This window comes from Petaurus breviceps, unplaced genomic scaffold (genome assembly GCF_028583685.1).
Source record: "Petaurus breviceps papuanus isolate PSGF00001 unplaced genomic scaffold, PetGlider_PUasm1.0 90925, whole genome shotgun sequence".
In the NCBI taxonomy this organism is placed as follows: domain Eukaryota; kingdom Metazoa; phylum Chordata; class Mammalia; order Diprotodontia; family Petauridae; genus Petaurus; species Petaurus breviceps.
This window is the reverse complement of record NW_027187380.1, coordinates 175,299-189,996: the sequence shown is the minus strand read 5'-3', so window position 1 is coordinate 189,996 and position 14,698 is coordinate 175,299. Positions and strand designations below refer to the sequence as shown.

Sequence of the window (14,698 nt, the reverse complement as noted above, 5' to 3'; positions counted from 1 at the left end):
CGAGGGAGGGGAAAGAGTCTGGAGGAGGGAAGAAAGGCAGGGCCTGAAACTCAGTCGAATCTCCCGCCGGCCTGTAACTCGGCCGGGATTAGTCCGGCGCCGGGCGCGAGAGCTCCCTATTGGCTGCTGAGTCTAGGTTAAAGGCAGTCTGCGCGGGAGCCGTACCGCGGGAGTACTGCTGAGCTGGCCAGGTAACTTCGCTACTCTGCTCGCTCCAGACTCAAGATGAGCTGCATTAACCTGCCCACCGTGCTGCCCGGCTCCCCCAGCAAGATCCGGGGACAGATCCAGGTGAAGGGGCCAGAGGTGGGGTTCAGCAAGGCCAGCTGTTGTTCCCAGGCTGGGCGCTAGATTCAGGGAATACCGAGGGCCTTCCGCTGAAGGGTGCGATCACCAGCACTCCCCCTTGGCTGGAGGACTAGTGACATTTCTTATTTCCTCTGCAGGTGATCTTGGGGCCCATGTTCTCCGGGAAAAGGTAATCTCACACGGGAAGGGGCAAAACGGGATGGGAAATTGAGGCGGCAAAGGAAGGCCTTCATAAGGTTGTGGGGAAGTTGGCCAGTGATTCAATACTTTTTATTAAACTTCTAAAACAAAAATTAAATAGTTCCTGCCCCTCCCTCCAGGAGGGAGACAACATTGTATACAAATATTTACATGGGCAAAATACATAATAAACTGAGGGGAGAGGCATCAGCAGCTGTGGAGATGGGAAAGGCCTGTTGAAGGTGGCATTTGAGCTGAGTTTTGAAGGAAACTGGGGGATTCCCAAATGTGCACAGGCATGGGGAATAGCCTATGCTCTGGAAAGGACTGGAATGTCTAGTGTGAGGATTGGGCCAATGAGGGAAGAATAACAGATGCTAAAGCCTGGAAAAGGTAAGTTGGAACCACATTGTTTCATTCATGAATGAACAAAAAAAAAATTGTCTTGTACCAAACACTGAGCTAAGCCTTAGGGATACAAAAGAGAAAAGCTTGTAGTCCCTGCTCTCAAGGAGTTCACATAATTGGGTGAGAAAAGACATATAAAGGGCTTTAAATGCTGAAGAGGAGTTTAAATTTTTGTATTTGATGTAGAGGTATAATAGGGAACCAGCCACGGGAGTTTACTGAGCAGATAAGTGAGAGAGACCATCCAAGATGCTGAAACTCCTCCTTTCACCTCCACTTCTAACCCCCAACATGGAGGGGCCTTGTGCTTTAATGCTCTCTGAAAACACCCACCTGACAAGCTCTCTTGACTGCTTACTTTGCCAGAGGTTCCCTTTCCTCTCTGTAACTTTTTTCCTTTCTACATGAAATATAGAATGTCTTTTTTTCTTTAAAACTAAAGAAATAGCCAAAAATGCCAAGATGAATATTTTTTGTGCTAGTTCTGTTACTTATGTCCTTCATAACCTTGCCCAAGGCATTTCACCTGAGGGAGAAGGGTCTCAGTTTCCTAATCTTTTAAATAATGGGGTTGGACTAGATGGTCTCTAAGGTCCTTTCCAGCTATAAATTTATATCTCTCTGGACCTTGCTGCAGAAAGAGGAGCTGACACATCATCTTCATTCTCTCCTCCAATCTAAGGAAGAGGTTGTTGTTCAGACTTGTCTGACTTCATGACTCTATTTGGGATTTTCTTGGCAAAGATACTGGAGTGGTTTGCCATTTCCTTCTCCACCTCATTTTGCAGATGAAGAAACTGAGGCAAACAGGGTAAAGGGACTTGCCCAAGGTCACAGCTAGTAAGTGTAAGTGTCTGAGGCTGGATTTGAACTCCAGTCTTCCTGACTCTAGGCCCAGTTTTATCCATTGTGCCACTTAGCTGTCTGATAAAGAAGTGGCCTTCGCCTTTGCCAAGTCCAATCCCTCTACTTATGCCTTCCATCCCATTCTTGCCCTTAGAGCTTGTTTCTTTAGTTTTTCTCCCTTAGATCTCTCTATTCTCTCCTTATCTACTGATTCCTTCCTGCCTTCCAATGAACATTCCATTTCTTTAAAAAAAAAAAAAAGTGAAACTCTTCACTTGACTCTCTCATTCCCTCAAGCTAGCATCATAAATCTCCCTTTTACTGCTTCTGCTTCCTTACACACACTCACTTAACCCCTTAAGCTCTTGGCCTCCTACTCTAACAGTGGATTATACACTGACTACCCTTTACCCCCTTCCTGGGCATGCTTTTCTCCCAAAACACTGCTCTCCTGGTTTTCTTTCTACCAATGTTCCTTTTAAGTCTCCTTTGCTGGATTAGCACTTAACTTTTCCCCTCCTAAGGATGAGTTTATCCTAGGCCCTTTCCTGTACCCACCTCACTTTTTCCCCCTCATCCTTGACTCAAATCTCCTTCACAGCCCTCCCTCATCCAGTCAATTACCAAGTCTTGTTAGACATTTTACTTCCATGACCTCTCCTGAATCCCTCCTCTTCTCTCCACTCACTGCCAACATCTTAATTCAGTCCCTAATCACTCCTCACACTAGACTCTTGTAATAGCCTATTAGTTGGTCTCCCTGGTTTTTTTTGTCTCTTCTCTATTCTGTTTTTCACACAGCTTCCAAAATAATCTTCCTAAGGAATGGGTCCAGTCATGTCATTATCCAACTGAAAAAAACCATCAGTTATTCACTATTGCCAATGTGACAAGATACAAAGTGTTTAGCCTGGTATTTAAAGCCCTCTAACTTACATTTCCGAACTCCTTTCATATTATTTCCTTTGATGTATATTCCAGCTAAACTGGATTTACTAGCTGTTCCCCATACTCAACAATCCATCCACCATCTTTGTACTCCATACCTGGAATTTGCATAGTCCTCACATTTACATGTTATGTCATTTTTTTCTTTCAAGGTTAGCTCAAATGCCATTTTCCTGATAAGTCAATTTGTTGATGTTCACTTATCTACACATGATAGAATGCACACTCCTTGGATGACAATTCATTCTATATGAGTAGATTAACACTGAGGAGAACCACTCTTCAGGGATGTTTCTTTTATCATATTATGTAAATACTCTTCTCTCCATGCCTTAGTTTAATGTTGTATTTTACTGGGTTTTTGTCTTATACAATGTGTCCAGCTTAGATTTCATAATCCTCTGTGTGGAGGGGGTGCACATTAGGTGTTTTGGGTCCTTTGGTGTTGACTGTGCCTTCCTGTTGCTTTGGCTTTTGTAGTACAGAGCTCATGCGTAGAGTCCGGCGATTCCAGATTGCTCAGTACAAGTGCCTCGTGATCAAGTATGCCAAAGACACTCGATACGGCAAAAGTTTCTCCACACATGACCGGTCAGTTCCCTCCTCCAATTTCATGCTGGCTCCCTGGCTAGAGTGAAGTCTACATCAGAGAAATAATACTATATGTTGCTAAGTGACTGAGTGGTAGTTTCCTTACTCTTTAGTGATGTTTTTATAATTGGCTTTTAAGCACCTGGCTTTGATGTTAAGGTCAAATCCCAAGGAATTAAATTCCCAGGTTGTGCTAGAATATTTTATTCATCAAACATGTTTGGAATAAGTGTACCAGGGCTTGAAAGTTTCCTAGTTACATGATTGAAATAGGATTTAAATTATGTGGATGCCAGAATCCCCTGACATTGGTTTTATTCTTACTTTTTCCCTTTGGCATCAGGGAATCAAATGTTCTTAAGCCTGGAAGCAAGGGGAGTAGAAAGGGTAGAACTAAATTTCATTAACTAGTAATATCAATTACTTTAGGGGGTGTAATCCTGGGGCGAAGTCTACATTGATTATACTTCCCATATGTGAATATGATACCTGTCGCAACTCTATAATTTACAATCTTGCCTTGACTACAGTCACACAGCTAGAATTAGAGATAGAATCTGATCTCAAGTCTTTGACTCCCAGGTCCAGCTCTCTATTCATTAAGTCCTCATGTGCCTTCTGTATAACCCTGAATTCAAGGCTGGATGGCTAACTAGCATTCAACTTTATTTGATTTCCCCAGTTCTGAACCTGTGGATGTCTCTGTATTTCCTTTTTTTTTTTTTTTATTGTGGGGTGGGGAAGAAAGGGTAGTTCAAGGACACTGGGCTATATAACATTACCTCCATGTTTCACTTGTCCCTTGAGGGAACAGAGTCAAACAAATGCCTCCAGGTGTAAAGACAATGTTTTGGGATTCTTTTCACCTATGGCTTGTGGTTTTTCTTTGTTGTGGGAGAAGGGGGTATTAAAATTAATGTAATATTTTTATTTTCTTTTGGAAGTTCAGGCACTTTAAAATTCTGAGAACAAAAATATGTACCACATAAAACTCATTTTGTTATAAAAATAATCATGTTTGATATATATCCATCCCCCATTAGACTGACAAAATCTGCTTTGTGAGAACTGGTATGAGGTGACAATCTCTATGACAAAACTTTATTTCCATTTATTTTATTTTACTTTCTCATTTCAAACATTTATTATTAAGCAGGACCTTTGTGAAGAATACTGGGGAAAGATACAAAGTTTAACATAGACTTTTTCCTGCCCTCAGGGAATTTATAGTCTAACATGGATATGACAACAGAAATAGCTATATAAAATGCTGTAGTATTATTGTATCCAATAACCTCACCAGTCTTCTCTATTACAAGTTATCTTTTTTTAACAGCTGCCATTTCCCACCACCCCTTATCACATAATTAATGCCATCAATTCTCTCAATTAACAGGCGGTCCCTTTAATGATACACTACCAGGTATTTTAGTCACTATTAAGTAGTCCTCTACAGAGGGATAGAGAGTACTTGATCCAGGTACCTATGAGAAGTAGCCACTTCATTAAGATAATACCTTGAAGTAGGGCAAACCCTGAAGTTTATAGATTTACTAAAATTTTTCAAATGCCACATGACTAAGTCTTACATGTTAGGTCTAGACTCTAAGCTGTCCCTTTCCTGATTACTTTGTATCCCTATTTTTCCTACTTCCAGTTTGCTGAGTACATTTTCAGGCAGTATCTGATTTTAAAATGGTACTAGAAGACAAAGTCCTCCCAAAATCCTCAATTGGGTTTTCTTAATGATGAAAGACTTTGAGCTAAGGTTAATTAGACACATCTGTGTGGACCACATTCCAATCTGATCCAGTATCTAATTAGCCACAGCAGCTAATTATTATTTATATATATAATTATTAATTAATAATAATTAATTAGCTTTTCCTATGTGAGGAAAACTCATGGTATAGTTTGGTTTACTCGATTGTTTTCTGTCCCAAAACAGAACACATGAAACCAAGGAAAATATATATTATCGTGTCAGTGTTTTAGTTATTTTTCTTATGAAAACAAAGATGAATCTTAGAATGGGCATTTGGCTCTTTTTCTTGTCTCCTCTCAGTTCAAAGTGTTTACATCTCTTAATGGCTGGTATCTTCTGAGACCTGCAATTGGGCTCAATACAATTCAAGCATTAGTACAATCTTCTGTAATAATTGTGATTTTTGAAATATATTGTTTGATGTTGTAGTTACAAGTGATAGGACTCCATTATTGGTGTCATTTAGGCAAAGGGGTTCTAATGACCATAAATATGTAAGACTGCCTCTACTTTTCCACTCATTCTGATCTTGTCAAAAATGTAAATGATGGAGACTCCTGATTGAAAGAGGCTTCAGGCCAACTACATTGGTTGTACTTTGACACCCATTCCTGAGATCCCTAATTATGGATGGATTTGAACCCTCACCCCATTTCTGGTACATATTGAGAAACCTCCCTACCCAAAACTGGTATCAATGAGCACCCTCAGAGAATTTCCCTATCACATTTGAATCTGATTAGAAATGCCTCCTCCTATATCTGTTTGATTACCTGTTCTCAACCAAGCATATCTTTAAGTTATAAAACTTTACTTCTCAGATCCCACTGAGTATGTTACTCCCATAGAGATCTTGCCACTGTAAGTATCTCTCTCACACAAGTGACAGGCCCTTCATGGCCCTTACCAAAGGGTGTGGAGGCACTTTGTCTGCTTGCTGTACCCTCATGGCAATAAAGCTTATGCTTGTACTAGTTTCCCAAGCATCATATTTCAGTCTATCTTCAAACAAGGTTCTTTGCTCTCACCTGATCCATGAGGCCAAATAAAACATTTATTTCTTTGTGATTTGGCCATTTTCAGAAAATAGGCTTTGACCACCATAGCCACCCTGCTTCTGGGTAGCACCTTTTACCCTGAGCACACTGGGAGCCACTACCCTTTTTGTATGGCAGTACTTTGTGAGGATGGTGCTTGCCTCACTTCCTGCTGCAAGTTTTGTGGGTTTGGGGGATGCATTTGGGGATGTCTTTAGCTTAAAGATAGGAAAACAGCCAAGAAATAGAAGTATATAGCGGCTTCTTGAGTCCTGGGCCTTGTAGGAAATTATCACAGTCTCAAGGTATGCCCTCTATCCTGAGTCAACCTCTTTAGCCTGAAGTTTCATCTTCCATTTTATCTTTTTAAATTTATTTTTTCACCATGAAAATCTATCTTCTTTTCCATCCATTCATTTTAAATAGAATATAATGAAATATCTCTGTATCCCTCTCATATTTCACCCAGATTTAAAAAAAAATTTCCCCTTTCAGATAAAGGAAATAATCTTTTCCAGAAAAGGAGCAGAGGAGAAAAATCTCCAAATTCATTTATAGTACTACTCTTGTCCTATGGGCTTTTTTTTTCTAATCAATCAAACAAGCATTTATTAAGTATCTAATGTTTCCCACGTACTTTACAATACACTGGGAATAATAGGGGGAAAAAACCCAAGAGTCCTTTCCCTTTAGAAATCTATATTCTATTGGAAGAGATAGCTTGTACACATAGAAATATATTCAAGGTATTTTTGAGGGAGCTCCGGGATGCTGGAGGAAAAAGCCTCCAGGTAGAGGTGATACTGAAGTTAAGCTTCAAAGGAAGAAGGGATTCTAATATGTGGGAGTAAAGTAGAAGTACATTCCAGCCATGGAGATAGTCTGGGCAAAGGCCTGGAAGCAGGTGATGGGATGTATGAGAATGCCATGTGTAAGGAACAGCAGGAAGGCCAGTTTGACTAAAATGTAGAATATATCAAAGAGAGTCATGTATAGTATTGCCTGGAAAGGTAAGCTAAAAGCAGATTGTGTGCACTGTATCTTAGAGGCAAGAGAGTCACTGTTTTCTTGGGGGATGGGGTGGGATAGGGAGCAGGGAGTAAAGCAGTCACACCTGTACTTTAGGATTATCCATTCAGCAGCTCTGTGGAGGGTGAATTGGAGAAGAGAAAGCCTAGAATCAAGAGAGACCTATCAGGAGACTATAGCAATATAAATTATGACTGGTTGAGTGAAGAGAGGGAGGTATATGAGGGCCTCAACTAGTCATAGCAGTAAAGATCTTTAATCTAGTAGAATAGATATATGGGTGCTGCCCCTATCTACTTTCCTTTTAGTTCTTTGAGGACTGATCTGGGGGAAAAATTTCTAGATCAAAAGTCAACAAGAAGTACATGAGCAAACAAGACTGAGTTTGTGTGTTTTTAAGGGCAAAGTAAATACAAACAGACATTTTGCCCTTAGATACAAAGGTTGTACCCTTGTGATAGAACTAGAGGGAAACTGAAAGGTTTTCTAGTTCAGGGGTTCTTAACTTGAGACCCATGATTTGGGTTTTTTTTTTTTACATTTTGATCACTGGAGTTCAATAGCATTGGTTTCCTTTGTAATTCTTATAGTTTATTTAATCTATTTAAAACATTCTGAGAGAAGAGGTCCATCTAGAAGCTTTACCAGACTGCCAAAGGGGACCATGACACCCAAAATGTTAAGAACCCCTTATCTAGTCTAATTCCCTTGTTTTATGCATGAGAAAACTAAGGGCCACAGAGGGGGCATATTGTTCATGACTGAAGGACCCTTGAGTCTTCTTTCCCTATATCATACAGCCACTCTCAATTGTGCAAATAAATTAAAAAAAAAAATTTAGCTATTCCTCAACTGGGTCTCCTCATTCAGGCATTCCATGCTCCCTCAGTATAGGAATTATAATCTGTCACTAAATAGTTTTACCTTACATTGATTAAAAAAAATAATTTGGGGGATGTAAACACTGAATGGCAACAAATAGATACCTTAAAAATACTTATTTTAACCATCATAAGATTTCCGTGTATGTGTTAATTCTTTTCCCTTCATGTCTCTACCCAGGCACCAGGGTGAATTATTGGCATAGTATAGATCTGATTTGGGATACTCTGACTCTAGGCAAGTTCTTTATTTAAATATCTTGATAACTTCTGGGGCGGCCAGGTGGCTCAGCGAGTAAGAGCACCGGCTCCAGTGTTGGGATGACCTGGATCAAATCCGGGCTCAGATACTCAGCATCACACCCAGAAATAGCCGTGTAACCTTGAGCAAGTTACTTAACCCCGATTGCTTAAAAATAAAAAAATATATATATATCTTGATAACTTCATTTCAAAATCATTGGCTTCCTTTGTAATTCTACATATTTTATGCATCTAAAAGTATTATTCTGAGAAGAGTTTCTTTAGGTTTTACCAAACTGCCAAAAGCGTCCATGACACAAAGAAGGTTAAGAACTAGACTCAGTGCTAAGCATTTACTTCTACATAATATTAAACAGACAGCTAAAAAGCAGGTGCTTCAGTTGGGAGAAAGATGTTTTCGGTGGCTAACCCAATCAATATTCCGAATGATGTCTTTGTTTCTTTTTTATAAACAAAGTAGCTTTGCTGTTGTCAAATACATTTCCAGCATGCTCCGAAGACCCTTATTTTCTCAATTTTATGCAAGTCATTTAATAGCTAAACAAACTCTGCATTTACAGAAATGCCTAAAGCACGTTGCCCAAACTGTTGAAGCCATGTATGGTGGAAAGAGTCAGAAGGCTTGAGTTCTGCTTCTCCTTAAGTCTTATGCCCAATTTCTTTAAAAATTTTTTTGTTTCCTTTTAGTTTACAGGATTCAATTCCACAATTCCTTGAGTTTCACATTTTGTCCCCCTCCTTTCCTTCCCCCCCATGGCAGCATATAGTCAAGTATAAGATCTGTAAATACTTTCACATTATACATTAGTCAGGTTATAAAGATGGATTGTATCAAATGGAATGAAAAACATGGTAAAGCGGAAATAAAACCAAACAAGAGAAGGAAAAAGATCAGGTATTTTGTTTCCACCTGGATATAAACTCAGTTTTTTCTAGTTCTTTCTCTGGATGCACATATTTCTCTCCATCATGAGTCTTTTGGGATTGACTTATATCACTGTTACGCCCAATTTTTTGATGGCTTCTTTTACAGATAAAAATATTTTGAGATTAATTTTCTCTTAAGAACTTTGGTTACATCCAATTTTGGTCTGTTGTCCCATTTGTTCTGGTGTCATTAACTTTAATGAAATTGTCTTGGTTCTATAATTTGTTGTGACTCACCTACTCTTTAGGATTAAATTATTTAGTCTCTAGTTAATTTTTAATGGTTTCTTCAGGGGCCCTTTATTGAGTTATTAAATACAATTTTGGTGTATTGTGATTAATAAAAGATGTGTTTAATATTTCTGCTTTTCTGCATTTGTAAGGTTTTTATTTCCTAACAGAGGATCAATTTTTGTAAAGATGCTATGTACAACTAAGTAATATGTATATTCCTTTTTTGTTTCCATTCAATGATTGTCAAAAATCTATCATATCTAATTTTCCTAAAATTCTGTTTAGGTCCTTAATTTTTTTTTTGTTAAGATTTCTGTATTTCAAAGGGTTACATTAAAATCCCTCACTATTGTAGTTTTACTTTTTTGCTCTGTAATTCACCTGTCATTCAGCACATGTTTATTGATTCAATTAGTATTGATTCACTTAGTATTCATTGTTCATGGTACATTTCAGCAAAATGTAGTTTCTCTGATTGTCTCAGTCTATTTTTGCTGTTTCATCTGAGATCATGATTGCTACCCCCTGCAGGAACACTATGGAAGCACTCCCAGCCTGCTTGCTTCGGGATGTGGCCCAGGATGCTCTGGCTGTGACTGTCATCGGCATTGATGAGGGACAGTTTGTAAGTTTATTCCAGGTTCTTGCTTCCTACTGTCCCACAAAATTTTCCCTCATAATTGGAAAGTCAGATTAGCCAGTAGTTGGGATTAATAGGGGGAGGTGGGAGGGCGGGAGCCTGGTGAAGCTTTATAGAAAGGAGAACTCTTAAGCATTTCCTAATATTTTAAGAGAATTGAAAACCTTTCCTTAGAATAATCTCAGCTATTCAGCAGTACTAACTTCCTGATTTAGTTTAAAAAGGCCATTCTTGACTTCAGTGAATGGGAATTCTTTAAATTTTTCTGTGGTTGGTACCTTAAATTAGTGCGGATTTTTTTCTTCCCTTAGTTGGTGCAGATCTGCTTAGTAGCTTGTCTGTGTTAGAAGAGGACATTTTCTCACAGATATTCCTAACACTAACAAAATCAAAGGTCTGAATAAAAACATTGATTCCTGATAGTTTATATTTTACCAAGCACTTTACATAAATTATGATTGAAGGTCTAGAGGATGCACTGCATCATTCTCTTCAACAACCTCTTATATAAATTAACTGGAACTGAGCGATTCTAGTCCTAGAATTTAGAGTTAAAAGAAACCTTAACACAGAAATGACCCAGTAGTCCAATGTCTCTTTCCTTTTACAAATAAAGAAACCAAGGCCCAAAGAGTTACGTCTTTCTCAAGGTCACACAAGTAGTTGAGTTGTAGTAGGACAAGATAAGACCCGGGATCCTCTGACTCTACTATAATCAAGGGCCCTACTATACAAGACTCTTTCCCTTACTTCCTTCTTTTTTACTGTCTTTGGTGCTTGGGGTATAAGAACAAAAATTAGCTTCTTCCCCTGCTTTTCAACATTTCACTTCAAAGGCACCAATGAGAGCCCAGGGAAGCTTGCCTCTTTGGGACAGGAGCTCACCACCTCTCCATCTCTCTCCTGGGGTATTTTTAGTTTCCAGATATTGTGGAATTCAGTGAGACCATGGCAAATGCTGGGAAGACTGTGATTGTAGCTGCACTGGATGGGACCTTTCAGAGGAAGGTAAGATTCCTAGCTATGGTCTTTAGATAAAGGACTTATGCTTGGGAAGTGGGTCCTATTCAAAGAGACTAGTCTGCTTTTCTTTTCTTATTTTTAAATTAAAATTCTGTTACTTTTTTCACATCAATCATTTCTGGATAGCTTTCCACTTCCATACCCCCCAACTTAACCAGTTACCCTTCCCTTGTTACACAGCAGTTCAGTCAAACTGACAAAAGCCTCGTGGTATATGCAGTGTTCTGCATCCATAGCCTCCTACCTCTCCAAGAAAAAGGAAGGTGCCTATTCTCATCCCTTCTCCCAGGTCAAAACTGATCATTATGACTAAAGGATATTAATTTGGCTTTTTTTAAACTGAATCATCTTACAGCCTCAACAGTGTCAATTATCTTCTATCTAAACTAAAACTCTCTCCTTCCTAGTTCCTTTTTTTTGCCTTTTTGGAAGGCAGTTGGGGTTAAGTAACTTGCCCAAGGTTACACGGCTAGTTTTTTTTGTGTGGGTGTTAAGTGTCTGAGGCCAGAACCAAACTTGGCCCTCCTGGCTCCGGGGCTGGCGCTTTACTCACTGCACCACCTAGCCGCCCCCCTCGTTCCTTCTTGTTTGCATGGTTTTTCTATTAGACAAAATTGTGCTTCCTACAGGCTAGAAAATGTTTCCCTTAGCCTGTTGTTTCAAGGGGGCAAATAGAAGGAAGAAAAGGATGTCTCTAGGAAATGAAGTATGAGCAGTGCAAATTTTCATGGTTCCAGGTACTTGGGCCAAAGTTGGGTTTTAGGGTTGTTTTTTATTGTTGATTGTTCCTTGCTTGTTTTTTGTTTGCTTTTTAAGACATTCACCTATTATCATTTATTATGTGTATCTCTGGGAATTATAGGCTTTTGGGAATATCCTGAACTTGGTGCCACTGGCAGAGAGTGTAGTAAAACTGACAGCAGTGTGCATGGAGTGTTTCCGGGAAGCTGCTTACACTAAGAGACTGGGGGCAGAGAAAGAGGTAATTTTTCCTTTCATTCCCTTCCCCAGTCTTTCTTCTGGAGTGGGTCCAGCCTAATGGGTTAACTCCCTGGAATGGCCTGTGTTTGGAAGAGCCTGCTTAATAGAAATCACATTGCTGTTTCCCTCTTGCTAGGTTGAAGTGATTGGTGGTGCTGACAAATATCACTCTGTGTGTCGACTCTGCTATTTCAAGAAGTTCTCAGGACAATCTACTGGGATAGAGAACAAAGAGAACTGCCTTATGAGTGTGAAGTCAGGGGACACCTCAAGCTGTAGGAAACTCTTTGCTGCTCAACAGATTCTACAATGCAGTTCAAACAACTGAGGCAGTAGGGGTATTCCTGGAACTGGCCTTGGCCTGAGAAGATAAATTTAAGCACTCTGGCCATGTGTGTATATATGGAGAAGTCACTTGGACCTGATTTTTGATTTCTAGTCACCCCACAACTACTGTTTATATCCACACCATGTTTCTATCTTCCCCATATCCCTCAGAAGAGACAGGACCAGAAGAGACCTTAAGAAGCAGGGAATAGGAAAGAAGCAGTGCTTCATAACTTAGAAGAAACTTTTGAACCCAAGACTATACTTTACAACTTAATTCTACCCTTCCCCTACTTGCCATCCTACCCACCCTGCCCCAACTTCTGCTTGGTCTATAAACATTGCCAGTAAAATCCCTCACTTTCCTGTGTTCGGCCTGTCTTTCTAAGTAAAACCTTTGTTATTTTCCTGAGTTGCATCCTCATGGTGAGAGCTATGCTTACACAGGCAGCTAAGTCAGAGCACTGTTTCTCTGATTCCTCTGGCTTGAGTTATGACAATCCTGTGACAAAGGGTATTACTTCCTCATCTGTTATCCACATACCAAAAGATTTTGCCTTAACTCTAACATAACTTTTTCCTTGCCTTTTTTCTTTTTTTTTGGTCCTGTAAAAGCACCAATCAGCCTCCAGCAGCTCCTTCAGGCCTGGGAGCTTTAGTTTCCTAAGAACATGAGTCAGAAGTGGCCTTTGCTTGGGCTCTGGTTAGTCTGGTATGTCTCAACTTATGATGACTTTTTTAGGCTGAGGTGGGGGAGGGAGACAAATGAGGTTGCAGGAAGGTTCTGCTATAAAAGATGAAGAGAATTGAAACTAGCCTTTAGACATGGTTCTGTTTAACCTTCTGGGTTTTTCCCTCAGTATGAGGGAGTCTTGGTTTTCCCCTCACATAATGGGGAATGAGGTGGGTTTTTTTTTCTCCAACCATTCTCAGTTCTTATTAATACTACAGCATCTTCTGTGGAACCTACCTGACTTACTTTGTTGAGGGAAATGCCCTAGCACTAGTAATTAAGAGCCTATGGGGCAAGTTCAGGCCAATATCAGATTCAGAGGACTATCCTTCAAAACCTACAGAGCCAAATTCTGTTCATGCATCAGGGAGACTGCATTTACCCTACGAAAACAGGGTCAAGCCTAAGGCAGAGCAGAGAATGGTCTTCCCTTAGATGAGAAGCAAATATCAGGTTATATGGCTCTGAATCTATCACATCCATTCATTCAACAGACATTAAAACTTGGTCAGCATGTTCGAGGAATTTATACTCCTACTGAAATAAAACATGGATCCAAATAGATAAAGAGGCAAAATGTGATAGGTGGATAAAGTATAAAGGAGAAGAGAATTTCCATTTTTGAATGGGTACACTGAGTTAAAAAGTTTGGACTTGCTTTAGTTTTTCAGTGGGGAACAACTGAAGGTTTGTTTACCATGGAAGTGACAAAACCAAAGCCATACACAAGGAAAATTAATTAATGTGGCAGAAATACATGTGTAAGATGAGTTGCAGAAAGGCTAAAGAAGCAGGAGTAATTAAAAGTATTAGGTGAAGTAATGAGGGACTAAAATGGGATGTTAGAAGTGGGAAACGTGAGTCAAGGGGAAGAATTGAATGAAGTAGATCAGCAAAATTTAGTAACTGTGGAAGAAGAATCAAAGAATGATTGATGGTGAACTGGAGTGATGGGAAAGTGGTACCACTGAGAGAGAAGTTAGGAGAACCAATGGGCAAGAACATCTCAACAGATACAGGGGGCAAATTTAAATCTGGAGCCTGGGCTTTGAAGTTAACAGATTTTGGAACTCTGTGTACAAGTGATTGATTTGAGGTAAGCAATGCTGCCAGAGGGAATGTAAAGAAAAGAACAAAGACTTAAAATTCTCATAAAGCAGAACCTTAGAGCCAAGCACAAAGAATTTATAAACCCTGAAGTGATAGCCTTATGCCACAAAGGTCATCACCTTTGAATCACCAAATGAAAAAGTGAAGGGTGCTAGATCCTTGGAACATCTAAAAAGTAGAAAGGAGCCAGGAGCTGTCACTGGGGCTCCTCCAACCTTTCAAAGGAATGAACAGCTACTATGCAGTTCTATCACAGATATCTCCTTGCTATTCTTTGCACACAACACTCCATCCTCCCAACTCTGGGTGTTGTTCACTGGCTAAGTCCTATGCCTAGAATACTCCCCTTCCTCACCTGTGCCTCTTATTTCCCCTGGCTTCCTTCAAGTCTCAGCTAAAGTTCCCCCTGAAAAAAGGCTTTTTTTTAATCCCTAATCTCAGTGCCTTGCCTCTTGAGACCACCCT

The 14,698-nt window shown here is 39.8% G+C and overlaps 1 protein-coding gene across 2 annotated transcripts; it reads left to right on the top strand.

Moving 5' to 3' along the window:
- Nucleotides 1-121: 121 nt before the first annotated feature.
- On the top strand, nucleotides 122-12,760 carry TK1 (thymidine kinase 1). Of its 2 annotated transcripts, XM_069076033.1 has the most exons (7): nucleotides 122-291; nucleotides 447-478; nucleotides 3,172-3,282; nucleotides 9,951-10,044; nucleotides 10,978-11,067; nucleotides 11,945-12,064; nucleotides 12,200-12,760. In XM_069076033.1, exons 1-7 carry the CDS (start codon nucleotides 226-228, stop codon nucleotides 12,389-12,391), a joined length of 705 nt encoding a protein of 234 aa, XP_068932134.1. In that variant the 5' UTR covers nucleotides 122-225; the 3' UTR covers nucleotides 12,392-12,760. The 2 variants fall into 2 exon arrangements, with proteins under 2 accessions (XP_068932134.1, XP_068932135.1); XM_069076034.1 differs by lacking the exon at nucleotides 447-478 and having other exon boundaries at nucleotides 156-291.
- Nucleotides 12,761-14,698: the final 1,938 nt, after the last annotated feature.